Below are 26,582 nucleotides of genomic sequence, written 5' to 3' on the forward strand. Positions count from 1 at the left end.
CCTTGCCAGAGTCCAGAAACAGTAGCAGCTGCAGCCTCGCGGGTGCTGAGGGACCGTCCACTGGGCGGTGAGCCAGCGGGCGTGGGGGCAGGAGGCGGCGGGACACTGAGGCTTTCAATGGCAGCCCTGACCAACATGATCCCAGTGACCGGCTGGTCTCGGAAGCCGCTGCTGTCGTTCATTAACGGTGGGTTTGCCCAATTGCTTAGGTCCAGGGTTTTCCTAGTCTCACACTTTGCCTCAAGAATGAGGAGTTTGAACTTTTTAAATTTAATGCAAAGTACATATGTTGTTTGGGCTTTCTTTGTTTTTGTGGTTGCAAATATGACTATTAAACAAGAACCACGTAGCAATGAAATAATGCAACGCAAGCCTCCGAAAGGGCATGCCTATTTCTAAGGGAAGGGAACCGCGCCTTCGTTTATCCGCCGAAAAGTCCAAGTGCTGCCGCGGGCCTTCGCGGGCGTGGCGCCTGCTGCTCTCTGCGCTCCAGCGGCCCTGGCGCGGAGGAGGACGCCGAGCAGGTTCCGAGCTGCAGCAGCTCCTGGCTGGCGAGGGGCCCCTGCTGCTGGCAGCCAGGCAACTGGAATTCGGGGCTTGACATTGGCCCTGGCCCCTGGCCCCTGGCTCCCAGCCCCTGCGCCCCATTCGGCGCTCTTGCCCAGGGCCCAGCTAAGCCCAGGGGGCCCTTTTCAGTCTGCTTCTGAGCTGACCTGTCATCCGATGCGATCCCCGCGGGGGCTCCCCTGTCACTCAGACCCTCGGAGTCTGGTCTCTTTTCCGCCAAGAGGAGCTGCTGGGGCTGATGTCGCGTGAGGCTTTGCGTTCATCTCTTATCAGCTCTTTCCAGCAACCCTGGGGGTGGGACTAGGGCAGCGATGGCGAACCTTTTGAGCTCGGCGTGTCAGCATTTTGAAAAACCCTAACTTAACTCTGGTGCCGTGTCACATATAGAAATTTTTTGGTATTTGCAACCGTAGTAAAACAGATTTATATTTTTGATATTATTTTATTTATTTAAATGCCATTTAACAGAGAAAAATCAACCAAAAAAATGAGTTCGCGTGTCACCTCTGACACGCACGTCATAGGCTCGCCATCACTGCCCTAGTGGTTCCACTTTACAAACAGGGACAGCAAGGCTGTGAGTGACGCCGGGACTCTCACCAGGTCCCCTGCTAACGACCCGCAGCAGGACCGGGATTCCCTCGTTCCTTTGAGTTCAGAGTCAGGCTCTCAGCGACCACTGTCAGGTCTCTTCTTCCGGCAGCCCCTCACATGGAGGGCGTCTCGGGGTTCTGCTAGGCCCCCTTCTCTCTGCCTCCTCTCATAGCTCCTCCACGATGTCTTCAGACAAATGCTGGCCTCCGACCCTGGTCGCCACTCCCCCTGAGGATCGGCCCAAACCCGTGCGAGCTTAAGGAGTGGGCACGCGACCCAATTCTGCTGATGGGGAGATGGCTGGGACAGGCGAGGAGAGGCTGGCGTCCCGCTGGCCAGACTGGGAGATGGTTTCCTTCCTCCCTCTGGATGCGGAGCCTGTGGTATTGGGGTGGCGACAACCACCTGCACCCGCGGGCGGGCGGGGCCCAGTTAGAGAAGGAGCCGGGCGTGGCCGCGAGCTGCATCTTTGCTGGAATGGCCTCCTGCTCTGTGCCCTAAAGCACTGCCCACCGTTTCGGGGTTTTATTACTCGCAGCCAAAGCCCCCTAAGTGACCCATCCCCTTCGTCACATTGTCACCTCAACTCACTGTCTCCTCTTCCAGCAGCCGCCCTCCTGGCTCTGGTCATGTCCCCGCGATGGACTCGTTTGCCCAAGTTACAGTCCTGGGCATCATCCTTGCCTCCTCACCCTGCACCCCTCCACTTCTGCCCTCAAAGTCCAATCAGGAATTAAGTCCAGGAGATTCTACTGTTGAAAATCTCTCATTCTTTCTTTCCACTACCCTTTTCCTTGTTCTTTTCAGTTATTTGCCATTTTTACTGGCCTTCTGCCCCCTTTCTCATTTTGACCCAGCCACCACCATCTACATTGCTCCCAAAGAGATTCTAAAAACTCAGTACAAGTCCTGCAAACTGGTTAAACTCTACTCTGATTTAAATGTGTGCACAGGCTACCTTTGTCTTCCAGATACAATCCAACGGACCTGCATGGCTGTAAGCCGCCTCAGGATGGGTGTGCTCCGGCCTCCCCTGCCCTCCACGTGCACTGAGCTCCAGCAGCTGCTGTCCTGCATCCAGGGCTACACTCCTGCTGTCACTGCAGCTGTGCCCGGGCTGGGATGCCTCCCCAGCTGGTCTCCCGGACCATCCTGGCCAGCAGTCCTTCCTGCACTGGGCTTGCCTCTGGCAGAACCCCACAGGGGTGAGCTTCCTCACTCTGGACTCTCCCTTGTTTGGATGTTCACCCCCAGTCAGCTTGCTGCTTCCTGTTTCTCCAGTGCATGCCTCAGGGGCAGACCCTGGTGCCCGGTGCTGGTCTCAGAGCATCTGCTCATCGCAGGTGCCACCGGCCTGCTTGTCTCTCCATGGCTCCTTCCTGTCCAGGAGGCGTCCTGACAATGCCCACTCCTCTGGTCGGTCCAGAATCGCCACCAGGCAGCCGTGGCTGCGTCTGCACAAATGCCATCCCCCACACTCCTGCTCCAAGGTCCCGCCACTCTCCTGGAGGCCTGCTTGCTGACAGGCCACTCTGCTCCATGTCTCTCAGCCCCTCCTTTTCAGCCCTCCCACCGCCCTCCCTCCCAAGGCGGCTGGGAAGGCTTTTTTGTCTGGAAAAAGCACTCCCCTCCCCTTCCTTCTTCCAAACACGTGTCTGTCCTGCGCCTTCCCGAGTGAGTTCTCCTGTGGGAATTCAGGGGGAGGAGAGGTTAGGATGATGGAACACAAGAGACAGAAGCTGGCAGGCCTTTAAAAAATAAATATACATTTCTATTGAGTTCAGAGAGGAAGGGAGAGGGAGGGAGAGAGAGAAACATCAGTGATGAGAGAGAATCACTGATCAGCTGCCTCCTGCATGCCCCTCACTGGGGATCGAGCCTGCAACCCAGGCATGTGCTCTGACCAGGCATCGAACGGTGACCTCCTGGTTCATAGGTCGACGCTCAACCACCGAGCCAGTCGGCTGGGCACTGCCAGGCCTTTTGCTTCTACTATCACGTTTCTTCCTGAGGACAGAGAACAAGAGCCCAATAAACCGCCGGGGACAGGGAAGAGTACCAGCAGACAAAGGCGCACAGGGGGCGATGGCGGCCACCTGGCCCTCACGACCCTCACCACCGCTGTCATTACCTGTGTCTGTGCCCGTTTCCCCTGACTGCTTTCTAGAGGCCAAGGCCTGCTGTGTCCTTTACACGCGTGGGGTCAGCACCTGGCACCGGGCACATAGTAGGTGCCTCATAAATAGCTGTCACACTTAAAAACGAAAGTAAGAAGAGTGGACTTTGGCATCAAGGAGATCTGAATGCATCTCCAACTGCCTTCCTTGTTGTGTGACGGGGCAGACTGCTTGACCGCTCTGTCCACGGGCAGCAGAAACAGGGAGGAGAGGCCCTGAGGGGGGGAGGGGCCCAGTGCTCCTCCAGCTCAGTCCTTTGCCCATTTCCCTCTTCCTTGCCTTCCTGGCCCAATTCTACCCTCTCTCCTGACCCTTCGAGTGGCCCCGCCTCCGGTGTCAGATGCCCCTGCGAACTTACTCCCCCTCCCTCCCTCTAAGGAAGGGTGTAGGAGCCTTGAGTTCCAGGGACTCAGTGTGTGAGTACAAAGAACTGAAGTTCTGGTTCCACCTGCCCTGGCTGTGGGATGTTGGACGAGTATCAACTTCCTCATGTGAAAAACAGGAGCCCTGGGTTCAAAGCCCAGCCGGCCGCTTCCAAAATGTGCAGCTCAGCGCAAGTGAGTGCTTTTGGTCCTCCTTTCCTTACTTACAAAGGGGCCTCATCACCGAACCTGCCCGGAGGGCCGTCGTCAGCATTCACTGAGTTAAAGCACCTGGAGGGTTCACATCCCGCCCGAGTACACACGCCGCCGATTCTGGTTACTATGCCACAGCAATGTTTCGTTAGCCACACACACAGTCAGAACACGTGTATTCGTCTGCTCGGCAGCCATACACAGACCACAGACGGGCAGCGTAAACACAGCATCTATTGCCTCACGGTGGTAAAGGCTGGAAGTCCACCGTGAGGGTGTCAGCAGGCTGGTTTCTCCTGCAGCCTCTCCCTGGGCTGCAGGGGCTGCCTTTTTGCTGTGCCTCACGTGGCCTTTCCCCTGAACACGTGTGCCCCTGGGGTTTCTTCCTCTGTGTGTAAGGCCACAGTGAGATGGGGTCAGGGCCACCCTAACAGCCTCATTTTAACTGAAGGCCCCGGACAAGCCCTGCCTCCTAATGCAGTCACATTGTGAGGTCCTGGGGGGCCTTAATGAATGTAGGGGACAGGAGGCAGTGTGAGACAACATTAGGTGTCCCTGTGGTGAGCCTCTGTCTTCATCTAATTCGTAATTCATGAATCCCAGGATGCTTGGGTTCTAGGGACTCCATCTGTGGTCACAGCAGAAAGAACCTGGGATCCGGTTTTAAAACTGAGCTCAAAACTTGCTCAGGTTCGATGGCCTGGGGCCAGCCCCGGCCCTGCCTGAGCCTCAGCCAGCGTCCACATCCGGAGGAGCCAGGGCTGCTGACAGCGAGGGAAGCGGTGCTGGTCCAGGACAGCCTGTGCGGGGGCATCTGTGACCTCCGCACTCCAGGTTTCTGCCTCTGAACTCAAAGGACAGGCCTAGATGACTGGCCTTCCCTCTCCTTCCCACCCTCAGAATTCTGTGACTCTGATTCTAAGGGTGGAAATTCAAGTGTCAAGGACAAGCTGCTGGGGAAGCAATTTCTGGGCCTGAGGCATCAATAGATATTATTGACTCAATGAAGGGAATCAAGCCATTACAGGGAGCCCCCCACTCTGCATATTCCTAAGGCCCAGACAGGAGCAGCGCCCATGCACTCCTTGGGTTCTGGCACCTGTGGCTGTCTGCTTTGGCAGGAACTCACAGTAACAGGGGCCAACAAATTAGGAGTGCAAGGGCCAGCGAGCCGCCTGTCTTCACGGGGACCCTGGGCCCTCTGTCGGGAAGGACCAGGCCAACGTCCCTGCCTGCCACCTTCCTGGCCTCTCCAGAACCCCAGCCCTCTCAGTGCGTGGGCTGCAGAAGCAGCATGGTGGAGAGGTCAGGGCTGGACCGGGAGGTCAGCTGTGGGTATGAATTCAGATTCTGACCCTGACTCTGGCCAAATCACTTCTCTGACTCCGTTTCCTTATCTACCAACTAGGGCAACAATTGGTCTTACCCACTGAGTCATTTGGGGTTTCAATGGGGTAACAAGTATAAAAGTGTTTCATTCATTCTATACATAATTTTTGTGTCCCTGCAATGTGTAGGAACATTTACTGTACTGCTCCTTTTACTAGAGATACAGAATAAAACAAGACAAAGTCACCGTCCTGATAGAAATTCAACTCTAGCGGAAGAGTCAGGCAAAAACAAATAATACACCATGAAATGCTCAGTCATACGACTGTAAAGAAAATGACAGTAGGACAAGGGATGGTGCCAACTCGGGAGGCCATGTAGGACGCCTTAGGCAGGGCGGCCTCCTGAAGAGGGGCCATGAGCAGACACGGAGGAGCAGAGATGTGCCCGCAGCTTCTGGGGAACAGGTGGGAAGGCCCAGGAATGGCTGGACTTGGCAGGCACCATCCAAGGTCAGTGCACCTGGAGCTGGCCAGCGGCCTGGAAGCTGAGGGCCAAGATTCTGAATTCTAATCCATGTCATGAGAAGTCATTGGAGGACGCCAGCAGGGGGTGACTTAGTCCCGTGCGCCTTCAAGAGCCTGCCTGCTTGGAGAAGAGGTGTAAGGGATCATGGCAATCACAGACCTGCTGGCCACGTGTGCCCAGCTCTCCCGCCCGGCACGTGGTGGGCTGTCTCCTGCTGCCGACGGGGCCATGCAGCTCTGTGAGCAGAAGCCACGGTGTCACTTCCAGGCCAAGCGGTTCTGGCCCCTGGGAGGCCCTGCTCCTGGCTCAGTGACCAGCAGTGTTCAGGCGGCGCTGCCCCTCCAGCCAGAGTGCCGGGAGGCGCCATGGGCCCGCAGCGCCTGCTGACTGCAGGGGACAGGCCACTTCAGTGAGCACCCGCTGCTGCCGGGATAGGTCATGGAGATTCGGGAGCCACAACCACAGCACAGGCTCGCATGTCCTGACAGGTCAGAGCAGAAGCAGGGAGGCCAATCAGAGTCTAGAAGACGAGCCTGCCCTGGAGTGGAGTGGCAGCGGCAGAGGTGATAAGGAGTCGGAACAGTGTTAGGCGCCGGGCGGTGGCCGCGGCCGGAGGGCCCAGGAGCTGCCCTGGAGCGGCTGAGCCGGACGCCGCCTCCGATGACGATCACATGGACTCGTTCCCGGGGAAGTCCAGAGCCAGCCTTACTGTGGCGGCTTCTGCGAGGACGAGGACACAGGGGAAGAGGAATTTGAAAAGGTCGCCCTGTTTATGAAGAAAGCACCATCAGAAACGGCTCCCAAGGAGAACCCTGGCGTGCTTGCCTCCCGGCAATTATGTTTGCTGCCGACGGGCCTCCAGAAGAACAGGCCGAGACAGTGAACACTCTACAGAAGATGACTATGAAAAGCTGTGACTTCGCAGCCTGGAGCTCACAGGGAACGGGCACACCCTGAGCTGCACGCAGCTCTTTAGCCCACCAGGCATCATGGCCGGGGCATTGCTCCCATGATGTGACTGCCAGAAAGCGAAAGCCCTGCCGCCTCAACGCAGCAGTAAGGGCTGCCTTGTGCCATCTGGAACGGAAAAGCTGCTGAGGCTGTGAAAGGTGTGAGGAGGGGCTGCAGATAGATGCCAGAGAAGAAGCTTCCGGAAATGAGAACTAAAGCAGATAAACTAAAGCAAACTGAACCGAGGGATATAAGGAAAGCAAAGTTGAAAGAGAAGAAGGAGCAGAACCAGACTGAGGCGCCCCCCCCCCACCCCCACCCCGGGAGCAGCGGCCAGCCCAGCCGCCGAAGCTGCCAGTGATGATGAAGACGCTGCCTCGGGAGGGCTGGTGCACTCCCGGGCTCAGCTGGGCAGCCCCTGCGCCAGGCTGCGCGCCCGTGACCCGGGCAGACTGAGCTGGCCTGTGCTCTTTCCGGACCCAGTGTGCCCAGTCAACTCCTGCTTTTCGTGAGGACTCCCGGCTTATTGATCATCTAATGGTGATGTTTGGTGAAACACCCTCTTGGGACTTAGAGCAAAAATACTGCCCTGCTGCCCGGCCAGCGTGGCTCAGTGGTTGAGTGTTGACCTATGAACCAGGAGGTCACGGTTAGATTCCCAGTCAGGGCACATGCCCAGATTGGGGGCTCGATCCCCAGTGTGGGGCATGCAGGAGGCAGCCAATCAGAGATTCTCTCTCATCATTGATGTTTCTATCTCTCTCTCCCTCTCCTTTCCTCTCTGAAAAAAAAAAAAAAAATACTGCCCTGATAATTTAGAGGTCTACTTTGAGGATGAGGACAGGGCAGAACTGTGCCAGGTGCCTCCTCAGAGCACCCAGCTGTAGCACCCCAGGTCCCTTGTAAAAACCCTGACACCAGCATTTTTGTTCTGTGTGGGATCCTCTGCTTTTTGTAGAAATCTCCGGGGGAGAAAGGTGTACCAGATAAAGTGACTGAGCCAGGCTGATGAGCCAGGCCTGACCTGTATCTCCTCCCAGATCCCCCTCTGCCTGGAATACCGCATATGGGAATCAGCTGGACATACTCCTAGACTCCAACACTTTCTTTCTCTCACCCTGGACACAGTCCCTCCTCACACTGTGTGTGTGTGTGGGGGGGGGGGGGGGGAAGAGCTGCTGACTTCCCGGAGCTGCAGCCTCTGGTCAAAGTGCCGAGCCTCAGCGAGTCTTCACTCTCTTCTGTTGATGCAGAACTCTGCACCTTGATCATGACATCCTTGGACTCTGAGCTGTGCTAATGACCAGCCTCCCTCTCTGAAGGGACCATCTGTTGCAGTTACCACAGCAACTGACCCAAAGAACTCCTGACTCAAGATCCAGCGACCCAGCTCTGAACCTTTGTGGAGTTAGAGGCTTTGGAGAAGCTACCCCTCAAACTGCACATCCCATGCGTGCAATTTCAAGGCACTAAAGCCGAGACGGGCCTCCAGTTACGCCACGAGCAAGGAGGTGCTGTGTGTGGGTGCTGAAGATGCCTCGGGGGAGGATGGGGCCCGGAGAGCTGGGTCCTGCTGCTGCATCTGTAAACACCTACAATCTGGGACTCTCCAGAGCCTCTGAAAGCTTTGCCAGTTTTCCTGATCTTTGCCACATGAGGTCTATGATACACTTGGACAGTGGACTCTGCATTCTCCCCCAGTTTCCACATTTTAGAATGTTGTGCCTTTTAAACTGGGAAACCCTTTGGCACATTGAGTCATTGTGGTAAGTTGTATCTAGAGGGTTTCCTATGTCCTTACCTGTAGCCAGGTGACTTCTTGCAGTGTCCACCCCCTCTCTGGGGGAGGAGTGTACTTCCCTGAAGAGCCATGGTGTGGAACATTCTGTTCTTTTCCTTTTGCCATGAGAACATATTTTCCAATTTGAAGCTGTTCCTTCAACCTGGGTACCAGAATGGTGCGGCGGGGGCAGAGCCGCAGCAGCCGCCTGCATTCCCCGATTGGAACACGAATGAGGAATAAAGGCTTGTTGTGGTAACGGCCAACAAAGGAGTCGGATTCAGGGTCTATATTGAAGGTCAAGCCCAGAGGGTTTGCCGATGGGCTGATGTAGGGGGTAGGGAAAGAGAGGAGTCAGGAATGACTCCAAGACTTATGGCCTGAGAACACTCAGAAAAGCACAGGCTTACCCACAGGGGCAGGTACACAGCTAAACTACAGCACGCTAGCTCTGTGGTTATTACTTGAAGGGAGCAGGCAATATGGAATGCAGAGGCTTGGAGAACCCTCCATTCTGAATGATCAGAAGCCAGGTTTATGAAAGTGTAATTTGTATATGGTAAAATTTACTCTTCTTGGCATATAGGTCCAAGCTTTGACAGATGCATTTTCGTCTTGTAACCACCTCCACAATCAAGATATAAGTTAGGTCTATCACCTCTCCAAATTCCCTTTGCTGCTCTTCCTTTATATTCCAACTCTCATTCCACTTCTCACCCCGGCAACCACTGATCTGTTCTCCATCCCTATAGTTTTGCCTTTTCCAGAACGTCCCAGAACTAGGATAACAAAGTATGTGACCTCAGAGACTGGCTTCTTTCACTTAGGATATGAAGTCGAGGTTCCTCTGTGCTGCACGTGTAAACAGTGTCTTCCTTTTCTCTCATGGCGTGGATGGACGCGCAGCCCTCGCTGAAGGGCCTTCGGGCTGCTGCCAGCTTGTGGTGATTGTAAATAAAACTATAAATATCGGAGTCCAGATTTTCCTGTGAACACAGGTCTTTATTTCTCTTGGTAAATCTCCAGAAGTGGGATTTCTGGCTCATGCTATAAGTGTATGTTCAACTTTATAAGAAATTGCCAAACCATTTCCCAGAGGAACTGTACCATATTGCACTCCCGCCAGCACTGTGGGAGGGTTGCTCCACCTCCTCCCAGCACTTGGGATTGTCAGGGTTGTTTGACTGAAGCCGTTTCAAAGTGTAGTGGTATCTCCGCGTGGTCTTCATCTGCATTTCCGCAGTGAAGAATGATGTTGGGCATCTTTCATGTGTTCATGAACTATTCCTACATCTTTTTTGGTGAAATGTTCATTTAAGTCTTTTGGTCATGTTTTCATTAAGTTGCTTGTCTTCTTATATTCTAGATTCCTTGATCAAATACGTGCTTTGCAAGTATTTTCTTCTAGTCTTTAAATTAATTGTTGTAAATGGCGTAAGGTATAACCCAGGACAGTTTTGTCTGGTGGTACTTCCCACAGTGCAAGAAGCAGACCAACCTCTCTGATCAGCACACACAGTGGCTTTGAAGCCGATTGCAAAATCCGGCTCAGGTTCGAACACAGATGGTCAGGGACGCTCCACCTCTCTGGCTCCAAGCTGCTTCTTCAGACGTTAATCCGCCCTGAGCATCTCCGCACGGCAGACCCCAGCGAGGTGCACAAGCCAGAGTCTTCAAGTGGAATGAGCTGGGTGCTCCCAGTTCCCGAGGCCCTCCAGGCCTTAGTTGCTTCAGGAACAATGTTCTCTCTTAAATCACTGGAGGAATATCCAGGGCAAAGTAGGACACTAAATCTTAGCATTTAGAATCAACATCTTAGACCTTCCTAGTTCCTGTCTCTCTTGGGTGGCTTTTTCAGCCACCAAATGATACTGTTTTCACCTTCCTTTTCCCTCAACACTAGCTCCGCATGTTTCATTAAAACCATTTAGATCTTGGTTACTTAAAATTTCAAGAATAAAATTGGTGACAAGAGAGAAGGTTAGGAAGCCAACACAGAATCATCAACTTGTGATCTGACCAACTGAGGACATCTGAAGAAAGGCCACTGCCATCTGCTATCGCCATCCGTCCTCTAAAAGGGGCGCCCGGTGACCCGGCCTCCAGGGCTCTCGGGAGCATGCGCATCTTTCCCTCCTTCCTCCGGGCGCTTTCTTTTCCTCTCTTTCTCCTTGGTTCCAAGGGCCCTTCCTGGCCTCTGTAACTTGTCTCGTGAGTCCGTGCAGCCCAGCTGGCTCCCTTCTTCTACGGCTCACTTCTACCTCTGTGACTTTCTAAATAAACTTTCACTTGTACTTGAAAAAAATGAAAAACATTTACCCAACCCTCCAAGAAACTATTTGGAAAGACATAATCTCCAAATAAAAAGTCTCTCCCCCTCCCCCCGCCATCCCCCTGAGAGTCAACTGTTGGTAATTTACTTGGATGTAGACAAGTATTTATACATTTACCCCTTAGTTTTCTCATTTCACTGCAGATGGGTGAAAACTCCGCCCCAAACCACAATTTGGAACTCAGACCATAAGAAGGTGTAACAGGGTGGGGTGGTGTTAGCCCTGAGCTATTTGGAGAAAGGCCTTTTGCTTTCACTTGTTTATGATAACTTTATTGGGTGTTCCTTGTTCCTAAGGTTCAAAGTCCGGGTCTTACTATTTACATTTTCTGCCTGGAGTAATGTTTGCAAATAAAGACAGGAGGATGCTGCGCTGATAATAATCCAGATCCTGACTTTGCAGGCACCAGTAGTTTTTGCTTCTTTCTTGAATAAAAGACAGGAAGGAGGCCCAGGCAAGCTGCCTTCCTGTCCATTTCTCTGGCCAATCTAGTTTCCCTCACTATCTCCTCCCCTAAGGCTCTGCATTCTCCCAGCAGCTCAATCATTAAGGCAGACTGCAGACAGTCCCAGGTAGACAAATATTCTTGGCAAACTTCCCAATGCTGTGGATAAAAAGGGGGTGCTGTACAGAACACAGATTCCTGACTGGGCAGGCCATGGTGGGCAGCACCCTCAGGCCTGTAACTTCTTCAGTGAAAGGTTTCTAAGCCAGCCCTGCCCGTTGTTCTTGAGCATGGAGATTACTGCACCTTTAAAACGCCGGGTTAACATTCCTGGAGAGAGCACCTAATGTTAACTAGCCTGGAATCTAATCCCCACCTTGCTTCCTTTCACCTCCACGTAATAGTCCCATGTTCCTACCTTATTTCCAAATGCACAAAAGAAAATGCAAATTGTTATTCTCCAGAACATTTGAGATCCTGCTTCAGCAATTGTTGTCACTTTTGGCACAAATACACTCATAAAAGTTTTCTACAGGATGTTCCTTACTTAGACAATGGCTTCCATGTACTCTGGATGAAGACCCCATTCCCAGCTAAGCCTGCCCTCCCTGCAGGACCCAGCCAGAGCCTGTCTCTTCAGCTTATCTCTCCTCTCCCTCGGGACGCTGGGCTCCAGCCCAGAGGCTGGCCTTCAGCTCCTCCAAAGCGCCCTGGCCCTCGGGAACCTCCCCCCCTCCCCCCCTCCTCCCCTCCTCCCCTAGGCAACAGAACTTCTTCAGGGCCTCCCTCTCTCCCTCCCTGCCCTCTGGCCTCGCATCTTGTACCTGGCCTTTGCAGCAGCTGTCACAATCATAATTAATTAATTGTAAAAAGTTTGGTTTCTCAACTAGAATGTGAACTCCAAAAGGTTAGGAATCAAGTCTATCTTGTTTATCTGATCTTCTGTCCCTGCAATAAGGCATGGCTCAAGATTTTTAGACTGCGTGACCGGTCCCTCGCTGGGAATCCGACTTTTGGACAAAGACCTGAAGGACGCGAGGCGGGGACATGTGGTTATCTGGGCAAAGACATTTCCCGCAGACAGAGCAGCAAGTGCGAGGGCCCTGAGGCAAAGACGCCCGGGACTGCACTGGAGGGCCCTGGAGGCAGAGTGCGGTCTTTCACGCTGGGCTATGATCGGTGGAACCTTTACAGGAGACGCTTCTAACCAGCATCTGTTCCAAAACCATGGGCTGCAAATAATTTTTAAAGCAGTAGAACCCTTTCTTTAAGTGAAACATGAAATGGAAGTTCCAGATAGGAAGCAGGGGAGGCGCTCGCTCCTCACCACTTTCCCACCACAATGCTTCCAAGCAGCACTGCAGAGGGAGGTCTGCCCCCGGCCCAGGCTTCCCTGCTCAGAGCCTGCTGTCCTACAGCGCCTGCCTCCGAGGCCGTCTGTCCGGCTCCTGTCACTACAAGGAGACTTTCAGGGGGTGCGAATGAAACTAGAGCCTCTACAGCTACAACCACATGGTGATGTGTGGGTCTGATATGTTCCTAGAAATTAGTTCTCTGTACTGGAACTTCTCTTTTTCCCCTTAAAGCAGCGGTTCTCAACCTGTGGGTCGCGACCCCTTTGGTGGTCGAACGACCCTTTCACAGGGGTCATCTAAGACCATCCTGCATATCAGACATTTACATGACGATTCATAACACTAGCAACATTACAGTTATGAAGTAGCAACGAAAATAATTTTATGGTTGGGTCACAACATGAGGAACTGTATTTCAAGGGCCAGAAGGTTGAGAACCACTGCCTTGAAGCATGTTTAAAACTATGTATTTTTTTAAAAAAGGTAAAACAGCTTAAAATACACACACACAAAACAAAAAACAACAATACTAAAAATGTCAGTCTCCTATGGGTGACAACTAAATTATGTTGTATTTGTAGTGTTTTTCTACACACTTAAGCAAGTAAACAAAAATGAACTACTGATATAGGCAACAATATGGATAAATGTCACAATTATTATGTTGAGAAAAAGGTGCCAGACAAATGAGTACCCACCATAAACCCAGGTATATGACAATCACAAACAGGTAGAGCTAGTCTTTGGTAACAGAAGTTGAAATAGTGGTTACCTGCAGCGAAGGGATGAAAGGATGACAATATTCTATATCTTGATCTGGATGGTGGATACAAAGGTTTAGTATCTATCTGTGTGTCTATCTATCTATCATCTATCTATCTATCTTTCTATCTATTCATTCACAGGGCTGCAAAATGACTTGTGCATTTTACTCTACACTAATAATAATGATAGTAACAGTGATAAGGTAAGTCTCCTTCCCACCACCTGGGCTCCCAGCTGCATAGTTCTCCTCCCCAGAGGCCACTTCTGCAGCTGGGACTGTTTTTACCACCCGCTTTCTCTCAGCACCTTCACACCGGGGTTGGAGTCCTGGAAGCATGCCAGGCCGACACCAGAGGTCAAGGCTGTGGGCACAGGGCCATGGCTTGTGTGCATGCCCTCGTGGCTTTCTCTGTCCCCTTGGGCCATCTGCCCCATGCTCCCCCCACCCCCCCCAGACTCTGAGAGAGTGCCTGGGGGCGCTGACCCTTGTGCACGGTGCTGCCCCTCCTGGGTGTGCCGCCTAGAAAGGACAGCATGTGCTGATCAAGCTTCGAGCTGACACATTCCTTCCCTCTTTCGTTCTCGGGTTTCTGATCCCTGGACTAACCTAGGACTTCCTGCTCCCTGGCCACTCAGCCTCAGTGTGTCCCTCCACACTCTTCTCCCCACCCCCAGCCTCTCTGGCAGCATTCTCTGACTCTGTCCTTCCCTCACCAGGCTTCAGCCCAGCTGCGCCTTTATCTTATCACCTGGGATCCTCGCCTCCCAGGACTACCTAGTGCCTGAGGGCAGAGGGGACCGAGTCAGTTCGAGTCAATTTGGCAGAAAGCCTTAGCGCGGGCAGAAAGCCGTGGGTGCCGTACGTCCACGGGGTGGGGTGGTGCACACCCAGGCCCGCTAGGATAGCTCTCACCCAGTGTTTTGTACGGTCCTTCCCACGTGTCAGGCACTGACCTGCGTGCTTATGGTGCACAGGTCTCTGAATTTCCCAGACAATCCTAGGAGGAGGGTGATGAGCCTCAAGCTGGAGATGAAGCGCTGAGGCCCCAGGTTTGACTGCTGGCACGTGGCTGCCAGGATTCCAGCAGCTGCTTCCCGAGGGAAACGCCCTATTGAGGTCTGGGCGGCTGCAGGGGGAGTCGGTGCGCAGCGGCGCGCCCAGCCGGGGGAGCGGTCCTCGTGCCACACCCTTTCTGCAGTTCCCCCGGCGCCAGCGGCCGGCGGGGCTGAGGGCTGGCGGTGGGCTGGGAGCAGACACAAAGCTCTGCGTGGCCGAGGCGCCCGAGGGCGCGGGCGAACCCAGGCAGAGGCCCGCCGGCTCCGGGCTCTGCCAGCCTCCAGGCGTGGCTAGCGGCGCGGCTGCTGTCAGCCTCAGCGCGGAGCTACTTCCCCAGGCCGCGGTCGGGCTGCGGGCCCGAGGACCCGGGGGCCGCGCGGGGGTCCCAGCCCGCCGCGGGCTCCCGGAGCGGCCACAGGCGCCCCGCGGGGCACGCCCGCTCCGCCGCGGGGCCGCGGAGCCGCCAGCAGGCACGCGCGCCACCAGCGCGCACGGCAGCGCACGCACCCCGCCGGCCGGCCCACATCCGCCCGCCCCGCGCCCCGCCCCGCGGCGCAGGCCGTGGCCTCCTATTGGCTGCACGAGGCGTGACGCGCGGTGCCCGGCCCCGCCCCTCGTCAGTCACTCGGCGGAGGCGGCGCTGGCGGGGACTAGTCTCGGCCGGAGACTGGCGGCGGCGGCGGCAGCGGCGGCGGCGGCTGGAGCTCGAGCCGCGGCGGCTGAGGGCGGGTGCGCGCGGGGGAGGGAGGGGGGTCGGTCCGCGACGACTCCCCGGACGGCGTTTCTCCTCCGAGGCGCGCCGGTTTCGGCTTTGGGGGGGCGGCGGTCCAGCCCATCCATGACCATGGGCGACAAGAAGAGCCCGACCAGGTACCTGCTCGGAGCCGGGGCGGAAGGGGAGGGAGGACGGGGCGGGCGGGGGCCGGCGGCTAGGCCCGGAGCCCCCGGGCGGGGGAGGCGCCGCTAAGATGGAGATCGGGGGCGGGGGCGGCGTCGCTGCGCTCGGGCCGGCGGCCGTGCGCGCCGCAGCCATGGCGGCTCCTCCCGGGCCTCCGCCGCCGCTCCGCCCAGACAAAGGGAGATTTAACCAGGTGGGCGGGAGGCGGCGGGCCGGCGGGAGGGGAGGGGAGGGGGCGGCCCGGCCCCGCCGCCGTCGCGGGCGGCTCTGCACGCCCCGGGTCCGGCCGCCGCTTCTCCCGGCCTCCGGCCTCCGGCCCCGCACTCGGGTCGCCGAGTCCGCCCGCTTCCTGCGCGGCCCAGCTCCGGAGCCGCCCGCCGTGGGAGGCCACGCGGCCCGGAGGTGGCAGGGCGCTGGTGGGGGCCGGGTCCCTCTTCTGGTTCCGGAAAAGGATGGGTGGGTGGTCGCCGGAGCGAAGTTTCCAGCCCAGGATTCCTGCGAAATTACCACGGCTCACCAGCGCCTGTGATGTGCTGTCTCCCCTTCCTGCCCCGTCCCTTCCCTGCTCGCCCCTCGCCCCGCTCCCCGCTCCTCTGCAGGCCGAAGAGACAAGCGAAACCTGCCGCAGACGAAGGCTTTTGGGATTGTAGCGTCTGCACCTTCAGAAACAGCGCGGAAGCCTTTAAATGCAGCATCTGTGATGTGAGGAAAGGCACCTCCACCAGGTACTTGAACTGTTACCTTTTGTGAAAGGACTTTTTTGTTTTTAATGTGGAGGAGAGGGCAGTGAGCTGTTCGTTTTGCCCTCTTTCCAACTTGTTGATTACGGCTTCTACCATTGGTGGTGGGTGATGCGTGGTTTTGGTTGTATTTCGTTTTGGCTGCAAAGCCTCATGTTGAATAAATGCTCTCTGGTTTTTGTCTTATTTCAAACAGACACTGAATTTACTTTATCCTTGTATCCATTGGCTCATTGGTATTGGCGCCCTAAAGAGAGGAAGCAGTACTTTGCTGTGGATTGATTGTGGGGCAGAAGAGCTTTTATTTTTGGCTTGCGCAGAATGTTTTTAATTGGCCGGTCATGAACTATTTTTCCCTTTGAGACATTTAGTGGTGGTTATACAGTAACGCTGGTTGTGCTTTTCCTGTCTTGAGCAGCAAATGTTTGTTGTTTTCTTGCACTTGAAAATAAAGATTGAGCTTTGATAAAGAAAGTGCATTTTTTGGAAAGCCTAGCTGTCCGTTTGGTGTGTTTTTGCCTGATCTTGGCGCAGAGCGCTGATGGAAGACGATTTTGCAAAATGGTGAAATGAATTGTGTGACTCTATTGAAGTTTGCGTTTAAAACTTGATGATAACGGAAAGTGCTGAAAGGATTTCTTTTTATTTTGACGAAGGTAGTAAACTGCACCTGGTGTCACGTGTAGAGGCACTGGAGTGAGAGGCCAGCGCTGATGTTGGCGTCTTCCAGTCTTCTGACTTCCATCTTGAGTTTCTTTCACTGATGGTATAGTTTGAGGTTAAATTATTCTTGATGTCATAGAACGTGCAGACATTGGAATATGTGTGTGAAAGCGAGACAGAATGCGTGCGTTTTGGTAAGTCCTTGAAGGCTTAACTTGGATTGCCAGAAGCCTCATTTTATCAGGTGCTTGTTTTTGAGTTGGTGGTATTCCAGTGTGACTGTAGTAGTGCTCCATAGTTTTAACTGGATGTTTTTCTTTCACTCACCCAGTGTGTCTATTAGGATATCATTGCTGTATTTATATGTGGAATTAAATAGGATATTGGGCAGGCTAAAGAATATAACAGATGAATTGGTCCTATTACTGATGGAACAGTTCTGTGAATTCCACTATCTCTTTTAGAAATGAGACCTTTGAATAAAAATACTCAAGTGAAGATATTTCATCATAAGTAGTTTTTAAAGTAAATTCATGTCAATTTTTTTGTATTATAGAATAGATTAATTTAAAATAAAAACACTCATTGTGAGCTTAATAGGTTTTTCTCTTTTTTGTTGTTGTTGTTAATCCTCACCAAGGATACTTTTCCATTGATTTTTAAAGAGAGTGTAAGGGAGGGGGAGAGACAGAAATATTGATGTGAGAAAGACACATTGGTTGCCTTCAGCACGCGTGCACGCACGCACCCAGAATCGAACCTGCAATCAAGGGACGTGCCCTTGATCAGATCTGAACCCAGAACTCTTCAGTCCATTCTGAGGGCCAATGATCTATTCACTAAGCCGGACCAGGGAGGGCTAGATTTTGTTTTGCTATCCAAAACAGGGAATTTGATCAAGTGGCATGGAAGTTTAGAAATGTATGTGCTATTTAAAGCAATTGTGATGGTATTTATGAGTACTCTTTTTTACACGTAGATTCCCTCAGAGGCCAGACCTCTTTATTGTGGTTTTGTTTTGATTTACCGTAGGTGATGTTCAAGTAAGTGACTAGGAAACTCATAAGAACTTGAGAACTTTACTGGTGAAAAGAAACTTATTACCAGATTCAAAAGTTTGCATATGATATATTGCTGGGAACACTTACCTCAATAATGAAAAGCATTTCAGTTTCTATATGTATTAAAAATCTGACTCAACAACTTTTTAGAAGCACATGGAAGATTTTGATTATAAAAACAATATGGAAAAAAATATGGATGTTTAAAGTTTTTTTCAGAGTCACAGATGACAGTGAAATTCAGTTTTTAAGTAAACATTAATTATTAATTAAAATATTTTAGAGTCTAGGAATAGGATACTCACCTAGTATCTTTAAGGATCTTTGTATAATTTTTTTTATTGAGTAGGCTTTGAACAGAGCCTTCAGAGATCTGAGGACTTAATGTCTTAACAGCTCATGATAGATATTCTTACATACCCTAAATTTGATTCATTTTGGTTATTTGCCAGTATTTCGGTGTTTTAGAGCTAGTCTAGAAGTCATCACTACTGGAAGGCAAATAATATTTGTACTTCAAGTGGAAAGGTAAATTTCACAGGTTTTGATCTTATCCTACCTAACGTATTGATTAATTTTTCTGATCCTAGATCAGTGATGGCGAACCCTTTGAGCTCAGCATGTCAGCATTTTGAAAAACCCTAAAACTCTGGTGCCGTGTCACATATAGAAATTTTTTGATATTTGCAACCATAGTAAAACAAAGACTTATTTTTTTGATATTTATTTTATATATTTAAATGCCATTTAACAAAGAAAAATCAACCAAAAAAATGAGTTTGCGTGTCACCTCTGACACACGTGTCATAGGTTCGCCATCACTGTCCTAGATACTAAATGTTTTTTTTCCTGGGACTTTTCCTTGTAATTTTCTCTGTACTTCAAAGGTTTGACATTTTCTGCCTTGCATAATGTTTTAGTCAGACTTGGCAGTGATGGTAGTAGAAAACCTGTTGCTCGGTTTTTGGATGCTGGGTAATTTGCAAAAATTTGTAATTTTTAAATAATGTTTCTAACCTGTTAGTTTTTCTAACCTGTTGACTGGCATAGAAGTTGGGTTTTGTGTTCTGAGCTAGTGTTTGGCTTCAGAACAGCAGCTGGTTGGCTAGCCCAAGGTGATTTTTGAGCTAGTTCATCCTCCTTGTCGTCATTGTTGCCATCATTTACCAGTCAGCCAAGAAGTTAGCTTTGAATTAGTGGTAGTCCAGTAGGACTCAGAACTGTATTTATCCTCTGAGAATAGAATTGATATTCCTCAATTTGGTTAGGAAAATATTGCCCCTTATCTAGAGAACATTTTATATTCTCAGGATGTGAAAGATACTGCTCAAGACATTGGGGAGAGGAGGAGGGCATTAAAGGTTGGTAAGATGGGTACCAGAATGACCACACTCCAAGGTCTGAGGGCTCTGAGAGGTATAAAAAGCGATGGGGGGTGGAGCAGTCTGGCTCGGGGATCAGTTAGGAGGAGTCCCCCTGCCTTTCCTTCTTCAGAACAGGAGAATTGATTTCTAGAAAAGTACCTGCCTACTCTCCGCTATTACTGCCATATATACCAAGTACATTTAATTCTGCAGGTGGAGTCATGAAAGTGACTCAGAAGGTATTTTATTCTTCCTTTTCGGAGCAGCATAGAGCAGAATGAAAGGAGGTTAGAAACTCCTAAGGAATATGTTAAGGGGAGAAGGAGGGAATATACTTAGACTACTTGGAGGTTCGGGGGGAAGTAGAGATCTTTCATTTTTGGATGTAGTATCAGTTATGTGTTGGGTCTCTACCTCTTGCTGGTAATTTTTCTTATCGCTTTATTGGGGTATAATGTACATACCATAAAATTCACCAACTGTAATGATTTTCAGTAATTTTGAGGAGTGTGGGACCCTCCCTGCAAACCAGGTTAGAACATCTCCATCCTGTGGTCTCCCCGCCTGTTGTGTGATTCACTTTTAAGTCTTGACCCTGGCACTGAGGAGCCACCTGCAGTGGGGAAGGCGGCCTCTCCACCCGCCCTGCTGACACTCTCAGCCTTTCCAGCTGAAGATGTGTATGTAAGGCGATGGTGGGTGGGGAAGAAACACTTCCTTCCTGGGTAATCGCTAGTATTTCCTAGCCCCCTTGGCCAGTTTCATGAAAAGAGAGGATACCAGCTTTGAAAAGGAAAAACAAAAACAAAAACCCACAAATTCGCACATTTATCTAACCATTAAATTGAAGTTCTTGAGTGTTGGGCAGAGTAAGTATATTTTACTTTTAGTCTTGTTGTTTTTGTGAATGCAGTGATGTCTTTATTGTAAAGTAAAAATTACCAAGACGGGTTGCAAGTCTTGCTGATGAATGGTTCTTTACTTGCAGCTACTGCTTAAATCACACTCACTTGAAAAATTGGAAATTTTTTGCATTGCATAATTACCAGAGATTTAGAACTTTATTGGTCTTCAACTCCAGATTTTATCACCATGTTGAGTTGAAAAATCATGTTTTATTTAATCTTTGTTTATTTTAATGCTATCCCTCTGAAAATGGTAGTTTCTAGAGATTTTCACACGAGCAAAAGTGAGGAATTGACTTCAGATTTGTGATACGATTGTGGAGCTTAATAAAAAGCTGATAGGGTATTGAATTGGAAGTTGGTATTCAGTTGTTTTGTGAGTAAAATGTTTCCCTTGTTCCCTGATTCTTTGCAGTTGTAACTGGCTTTTTTCTCCCATTAAACTCTGACACACTGACAACTCAAAATCTCTTCAGTAGTCATGAAGGACTTTAGAAGGTATAGGTGATAATGTCAACATTTTCATCTTTGCTGAAGCTTCAAAAGTGCATCATCCTGCATCCTGTAATACTTTTCAGAGAGGAGAACACCAAGAAAGCAGGAGTAGGTGCTTAATCTGGAGCAGGGGCAAGCCTCTTTTCCAGGGGGCTCAGTCGCCCACCACTGGGCTTTTGTTCTTTAGGTCACATTGATTTTATTATAGTGTTTGTCTTTCATAAAATTTCTCCAAAAAATACATAGGAAATTACCCATCTTCCAAATTTTCAAACCTTGTCTAACCTCTCAGCCTCAGAACTGATACAAAAGCTGGGTCAATTACTCTCACCCAGAAACAGGTGACCTTGAACCTACCGATTTCTTGGTACTGACATGATCTTATATATGTACAGTATTCTCCTACTTGGGGACCTTAAAGTAAACTACCTGGATAGTTGTGGTTATTTAACAAGTTTTTGTTGAGCACACAGCCATCTGGGCTCTGGCTACGGTGGTCTAAAGACAGATAAGGTCCTTGTTCTCGCGGAGCTTAAAATGCTATGGAAAGAAAATAAACAAGTAAACAAGATAATTTCAATGAGTGGCAAGTGCTACAAAGAATTTAGAGGAGGATCGGGAACTTTATAATCAGGGATTTACTACAGTGGGGCCTTGATTTACGAGTTTAATTCGTTCCGTGACGGAGCTCGTAACTCAAATTACTCGTATGTCAAATCAGAAAGTGAACGAGTGAGACACGTGATGCTGGGCTGATGTTGTGGCTTTCACTGTGACATTCGCTGAGCCAACTAGCGGTGGGATATCTGAAGCTGGCTTGTAACCCGAATTTTAGCTCGCAACTCAAAGCAAAAAATCGGCCAAGAGATGGCTTGTATCTCGAAAAACTGTTAGTCGGGACACTCATAAGTCAAGGCCCCGCTGTATTTTAATCAATTTTTGCCGGGGTCCAGCCCCAGCGGGTCCAGGGGTTCCCAAAGGCGTAGACGGAGTCGGCGAAGAAGGAATGACACGGAGACAGCGTTCAGTTGATCAGCAGCCTAGCCAGGATCTCCAGCCAAGTTCTGGTCTCGATCTCCAGAGAGGTTCTGCTTAGGATGCCCTGCCAGGTTCTGTAGCCATGTTCCCTCGCTAGGTTCTCCAGCCAGGTTCTGTCTGAGATCTCCAGCCATGTTCGGTCACCAAGTTCTAGTCAGATTCTCTTGCCATATTTCTGTAGTCAGGTTCAGTCCAGGATCTTTTGCCATGTTCTCTCCAGCAAACTTCTTCTGTCTGTAGGTTCTGTGTAGGTTCTGTCTGTAGGTTCTCTCTTCTCAGCTCTGTCTCCTGAGTTCTGTGTTCTGAGTTCTGTCTCTTTCTGTCTTGTTACAACTGTATTTATACCAGTTGATTCAATCCTATCAATCTCTATTACAAAGGTTAGGGCGTTTCTTATCTCCATTCCAGGGAGTAAAGATTATGTAGCTTAAGCATGATTGTTCGTAGTTAAAGTGATTAATTACCCGCCTGGCACTTAGTTGAGGGGTTTTATCCCCTCCCTAACTTCAGGGGAAAATCCCTACCTGGGGAAACAACCTTTCTCAGAGATGAGACCTTGGTTAAAACACATAGTGCCAAGAAGGTGAGCAAACACTTTAAGAACAGTATGCCATATATGCCAGGTCCTTTGAAACAGCAAGGATGGACCGGCTCCCGGCAAATTTTCAGGCCGCAAAGGAGGGCAGAAATACCTTACTTTACAAAGCCTTTGCTTAACAAGAGTGCTTTTCTCTTTTTTAAAATATGTTTAGAGAGGAAGGGAGAGGGATAGAGAGGTAGGAACATCGCCGAGAGAGAAACATCACTGATAGGCTGCCTCCTGCACCCCCCTTCTGAAACCCGGGCATGTGCCTCGAGGATCGTGAACTTCAGAGTGATGAGACTGGGTGAAGTGGCTGCTTTATAGATTGTGGAGACGCACATTTGCCTTCCTAAGAAACAGTGCTGCTTTCTTTTGGAAAAGGAGACAGTTATTTCTGTAGGTTGCCCAGTGCCATTTAGTTAATTGGTATGGAACAGTAGAGTTGGAGCCTTTGTGTACAACGTTTTTTAGTTGCTTGTTGCAGACTAAACCTAGGCCAGCTAACTTGCCAGTATATCTTTTTTTTTTAAACTCTTTTTTTAAAAAATTAAATCTTTATTCAGATTATTACATTTGTTCCTCTTTTTTCCCCCCATAACTCCCCTCCGCCCGGTTCCCACCCCACCCTCCGCCCTCACTCCCCAAACACTGTCCTCATCCATAGGTGCACGATTTTTGTCCAGTCTCTTCCCGCATCCCCCACACCCCTTTCCGCCCCCCACCAAGAATAGTCAGTCCACTCCCTTTCTATTCCCCTGATTCTATTATAATCACCAGTTTATTCTGTTCATCAGATTATTTAGTCACTTGATTTTTAGATTCACTTGTTGATTTTTAGATTCACTTGTTGATGTTTATTTGTTGTTCATAATTTGTATCTTTACCTTTTTCTTCTTCTTCCTCTTCTTAAAGGATACCTTTCAGCATTTCATATAATACTGGTTTGGTGGTGATGAACTCCTTTAGCTTTTTCTTATCTGTGAAGCTCTTTATGTGACCTTCAATTCTGAATGATAGTTTTGCTGGGTAGAGTAATCTTGGTTGTAGGTTCTTGGTATTCATCACTTTGAATATTCCTTGCCACTTCCTTCTGGCCTGCAAAGTTTCTATTGAGAAATCAGCTGACAGTCATGGGTACTCCCTTGTAGGTAACTGACAGTCATTCTGTTGCTGCTTTTGAGATTCTCTCTTTGTTTTTTGCTCTTGGCATTTTAATTATGATGTGTTTTGGTGTGGTCCTCTTTGGATTCCTTTTGTTTGGGGTTCTCTGTGCTTCCTGGACTTGTAAGTCTATTTCTTTCACCAGGTAGGGGAAGTTTTCTGTCATTATTTCTTCAAACAGGTTTTCAATATCTTGCTCTCTCTCATCTTCTGGCACCCCTATAATTCGGATGTTGGTACGCTTGAAGTTGTGCCAGAGGCTCCTTACACTATCTTCGTATTTTCGGATTCTTTTTACATTTTGCTTTTCTGGTTGGGTGTTTTTTGCTTCTTCGTATTTCAAATCTTTGACTTGATTCTTGCGATCCTCTGGTCTGCTGTTGGGAGTCTGTATAATATTTTTTATTTCAGTCAGTGTATGCTTAATTTCTAGTTGGTCCTTTATCATAACCTCGAGGGTCTCATTAGATTTCTTGTAGGTCTCATTAAGTTTATTGGCGGTTTCTAGAAAATTCTTGAAAAACCTTAAAAGTGTGGTTTTGAACTCTATATCCAGTAGTTTGCTTTCCTCCATTTCTGTCATTTGTGTCCTGTTTCTTTGTCTCCAATTTTTTTTATGCTTCCCTGTGTTGATAGAGTGGCTTTGTGTGCTAGGTGTGCTATAGGGCCCAGTGGCTCAGCCTTCCCAGTTACCTGAGGTGGACACTCTTGGTGCACCCTCTTGTGGGCTTTGTGCACAGTCTTGTTGTAGTTAAGCCTTGATTGTTGTAGGTATCACTGGGAGGAATTGACCTCCAGGCCAATTGGCTGTGAGAATCAGCTGTTTCTATGGTGGGAAAACTTCTGTGCTGGAGACACCCTTCTGGGGCAAGACTTGCTTCAGTGGGGCTTTGGTGCTCACTGAATCTGTCCCCTGAGTGTGTCCCTTATGGATGTGAGGAGTTGTAATCTGGATATCCCACTCTGACCACTGGGTACACTGGCTCTTAGATCTAAGGAGGTGCTAATTTAGCCTCTGCCTGAAGCTACCCAGCAGGAGCTATGAAGAGATCTGCAGATTCCCCTTCCTTTTTTGGGGTTTGGAGGTGCCCAGATGAGGCCCAGCTGTGAAGCAATGCAAGCTGCTGTGGGGCCTTGGGCCTTCTCTTGGAAGTTCTGGTTCGGTCTGGCCCAGCTGCAATTTGTTAGGTAATTTTCAGATTGCAAAGGGCCAGGGCATTCATATGCAAAAGCCTCTGCCCCAGCTTGGGTGGGACAGGGTCTCGAAATCAACAGGGCGGAGCAAGCAGCTATGGCTGATCCTCAGCCCTGCCCTAAGGGGCCCCACGTCTCAGTGTCCCTGTAATCGCTGCTAGCACCTCTGAGGGAAAGCTGCCCTCAAGTTCCGAGTTCTGCCTGCTGCTAGACAGTCCAGTTTCTCCCCATATGAGCCCTGGGTCCCCAGAGACTTCCTGGAATTGGAGTTCAGAGCAGTCGGGGGCTTGAGACTCCCTCCCGATTCAAAAAGACAGCCGTTTCCTCAGGTGCCAGCCCCTTTCCGTGCACTTGAGCCTCTGTACCTCTGCACTCTACTTCCTCACCTCCTCTGAGTCTCAGTGTGCTTTTCTCTTTCCTTCTAGTTGTAGAATTTCCACTCTGCCAGCCTTCCTGTAGTTCTGAATGATGTCTGTTTTGTCTTTTTGTTGTATTTTTGAAGTTGTTGTGGGAAGCAGCAATTTCCGGTGTTTACCCATGCTGCCATCTTGGTTTCTCCTTTTTTTTTTTTTTTTTAAAGAGAGGAAGGGAGAGGGCTAGAGAGATAAAACATCGATGAGAGAGAAACATCATCCATTGGCTGCCTCCTGCATGCCCCCTTCTGGGGATCAAGTCCACAACCTGGGCATGTGCCCTGACCAGAAATTGGACCAGCGACCTCTTGGTGGGAGGTTCAGAATGGATTCAGTTATGTATTTGTTAATGTGGCATACATTTACAGTGTGCTTCCATAGATGTTGAAGGAATTTTAGAATTAATAAAAAGTTCCTTAAGTGGCTATAATTTACCAGAATAGTTACCAGCACTAATTCATTGATTAGTACTTTAGGTGACAGTAGGTCTCTAAATGTCTGCTTTCCCACTTGAACTAAAACATTCTACAGTCTTTTTGGCTCTTTTCTCTTTTGCCCCATCACCAGGGCCTTTTCTGTGTGGCATCTTCCTTTATACTCCTCATCACTGGTGCTTCCTCTTGTTTTTTTTGCCTGTTGATTTCAGTAAATGTTTTGAACTGCAGCACCCATACAAAGAAGTGTGCAGTCAGTAAGACTTGATGAACTTTCACTAAGTGAGCACACCTGTCTAACCAGCACCCAGGTTAAGAAGCAGAACAGTATGAGAACGCCAGAAGCCCCTGGTACGCTGTTGTCACCCCCCCACTCCCCCTCCCCTCCCGCCACTCTTCTAACACCCGAGATGAGTTCTGCTTATTTTTGAAGGTTATGTAAGTGGATCGCATGGTATGTACACATCTGGGTTGTGAGACCCATCCCAGTTGTGTGTGGTTTGCTTATTTTACCAGTGTTGTTTAATCCTAAGAATATCTGAGAGCTCAACTGTGCATGCAGACCTTATGCATTCTAGAGATAGGATCTTTCTCAACTAGAGTCTTCTCCCAACAGTAGCATAACTCCCCACATCATTAGGTGAAAGGGACAAAACCTGGTGTGTGGCACTTTCTAGAGTACATAAGTGGAAGTACACTTTGTCTCTCATTGGTAGTATTGTTCATCAGTCATTTATATTTCAAGATATTGGTTAAATAGACAGAAAATTTCGGCTTTCAGGGAACCTAACAAACTTTTTGAAAAGGTACGGCCCTGGAAAGATAACCCGTGGTGTGAAGCCGTGAGTGAGTGAACTTCACAGCAGGCATGGTGTGGATGTTACCTGGTAGAGAACACAAGTGCTTTTGGAGGAGGTAGAGGCCCTCAGTCTAGGGCATTGATGGCGAACCTATGACACGTGTCACCTCTGACACGCAAACTCATTTTTTTGGTTGATTTTTCTTTGTTAAATGGCGTTTAAATATATAAAATAAATATCAAAAATATAAGTCTTTGTTTTACTATGGTTGCAAATATCAAAAAATTTCTATATGTGACACGGCACCAGAGTTAAGTTAGGGTTTTTCAAAATGCTGACACGCCAAGCTCAAAAGGTTCGCCATCACTGGTCTAGGG

The 26,582-nt window shown here is 49.9% G+C and overlaps 2 protein-coding genes and 1 pseudogene across 5 annotated transcripts in view; 2 read left to right on the top strand and 1 right to left on the bottom strand.

Moving 5' to 3' along the window:
* Window positions 1-1,379: 1,379 nt before the first annotated feature.
* LOC132215344 (nascent polypeptide-associated complex subunit alpha, muscle-specific form-like) lies at window positions 1,380-15,296 on the bottom strand. Its single transcript, XM_059663405.1, has 3 exons — window positions 15,125-15,296; window positions 14,354-15,025; window positions 1,380-3,168 (listed from the first exon to the last, which is right to left on the bottom strand). The coding sequence occupies exons 1-3, from the start codon at window positions 15,294-15,296 to the stop codon at window positions 3,092-3,094; spliced, it is 921 nt and encodes a 306-aa protein (XP_059519388.1). The 3' UTR covers window positions 1,380-3,091.
* LOC132215303 (tetratricopeptide repeat protein 4-like) lies at window positions 5,915-7,837 on the top strand (annotated as a pseudogene).
* RYBP (RING1 and YY1 binding protein) overlaps window positions 14,970-26,582 on the top strand; it is a 97,257-nt gene continuing 85,644 nt past the window's right edge. The window contains exons 1-2 of one of the 4 annotated variants that reach the window (XM_059662956.1): window positions 14,970-15,326; window positions 15,954-16,079. In XM_059662956.1, coding sequence (XP_059518939.1) covers window positions 15,295-15,326; window positions 15,954-16,079 — 158 coding nt within the window. In that variant the 5' untranslated portion in view covers window positions 14,970-15,294. Of the gene's footprint in view, window positions 15,327-15,952; window positions 16,080-26,582 lie in introns of those variants that run through there. The other 3 variants (XM_059662954.1, XM_059662957.1, XM_059662958.1) reach the window with 3 other exon arrangements.

Source organism: Myotis daubentonii, chromosome 14 (assembly GCF_963259705.1).
Source record: "Myotis daubentonii chromosome 14, mMyoDau2.1, whole genome shotgun sequence".
Lineage (NCBI taxonomy): Eukaryota > Metazoa > Chordata > Mammalia > Chiroptera > Vespertilionidae > Myotis > Myotis daubentonii.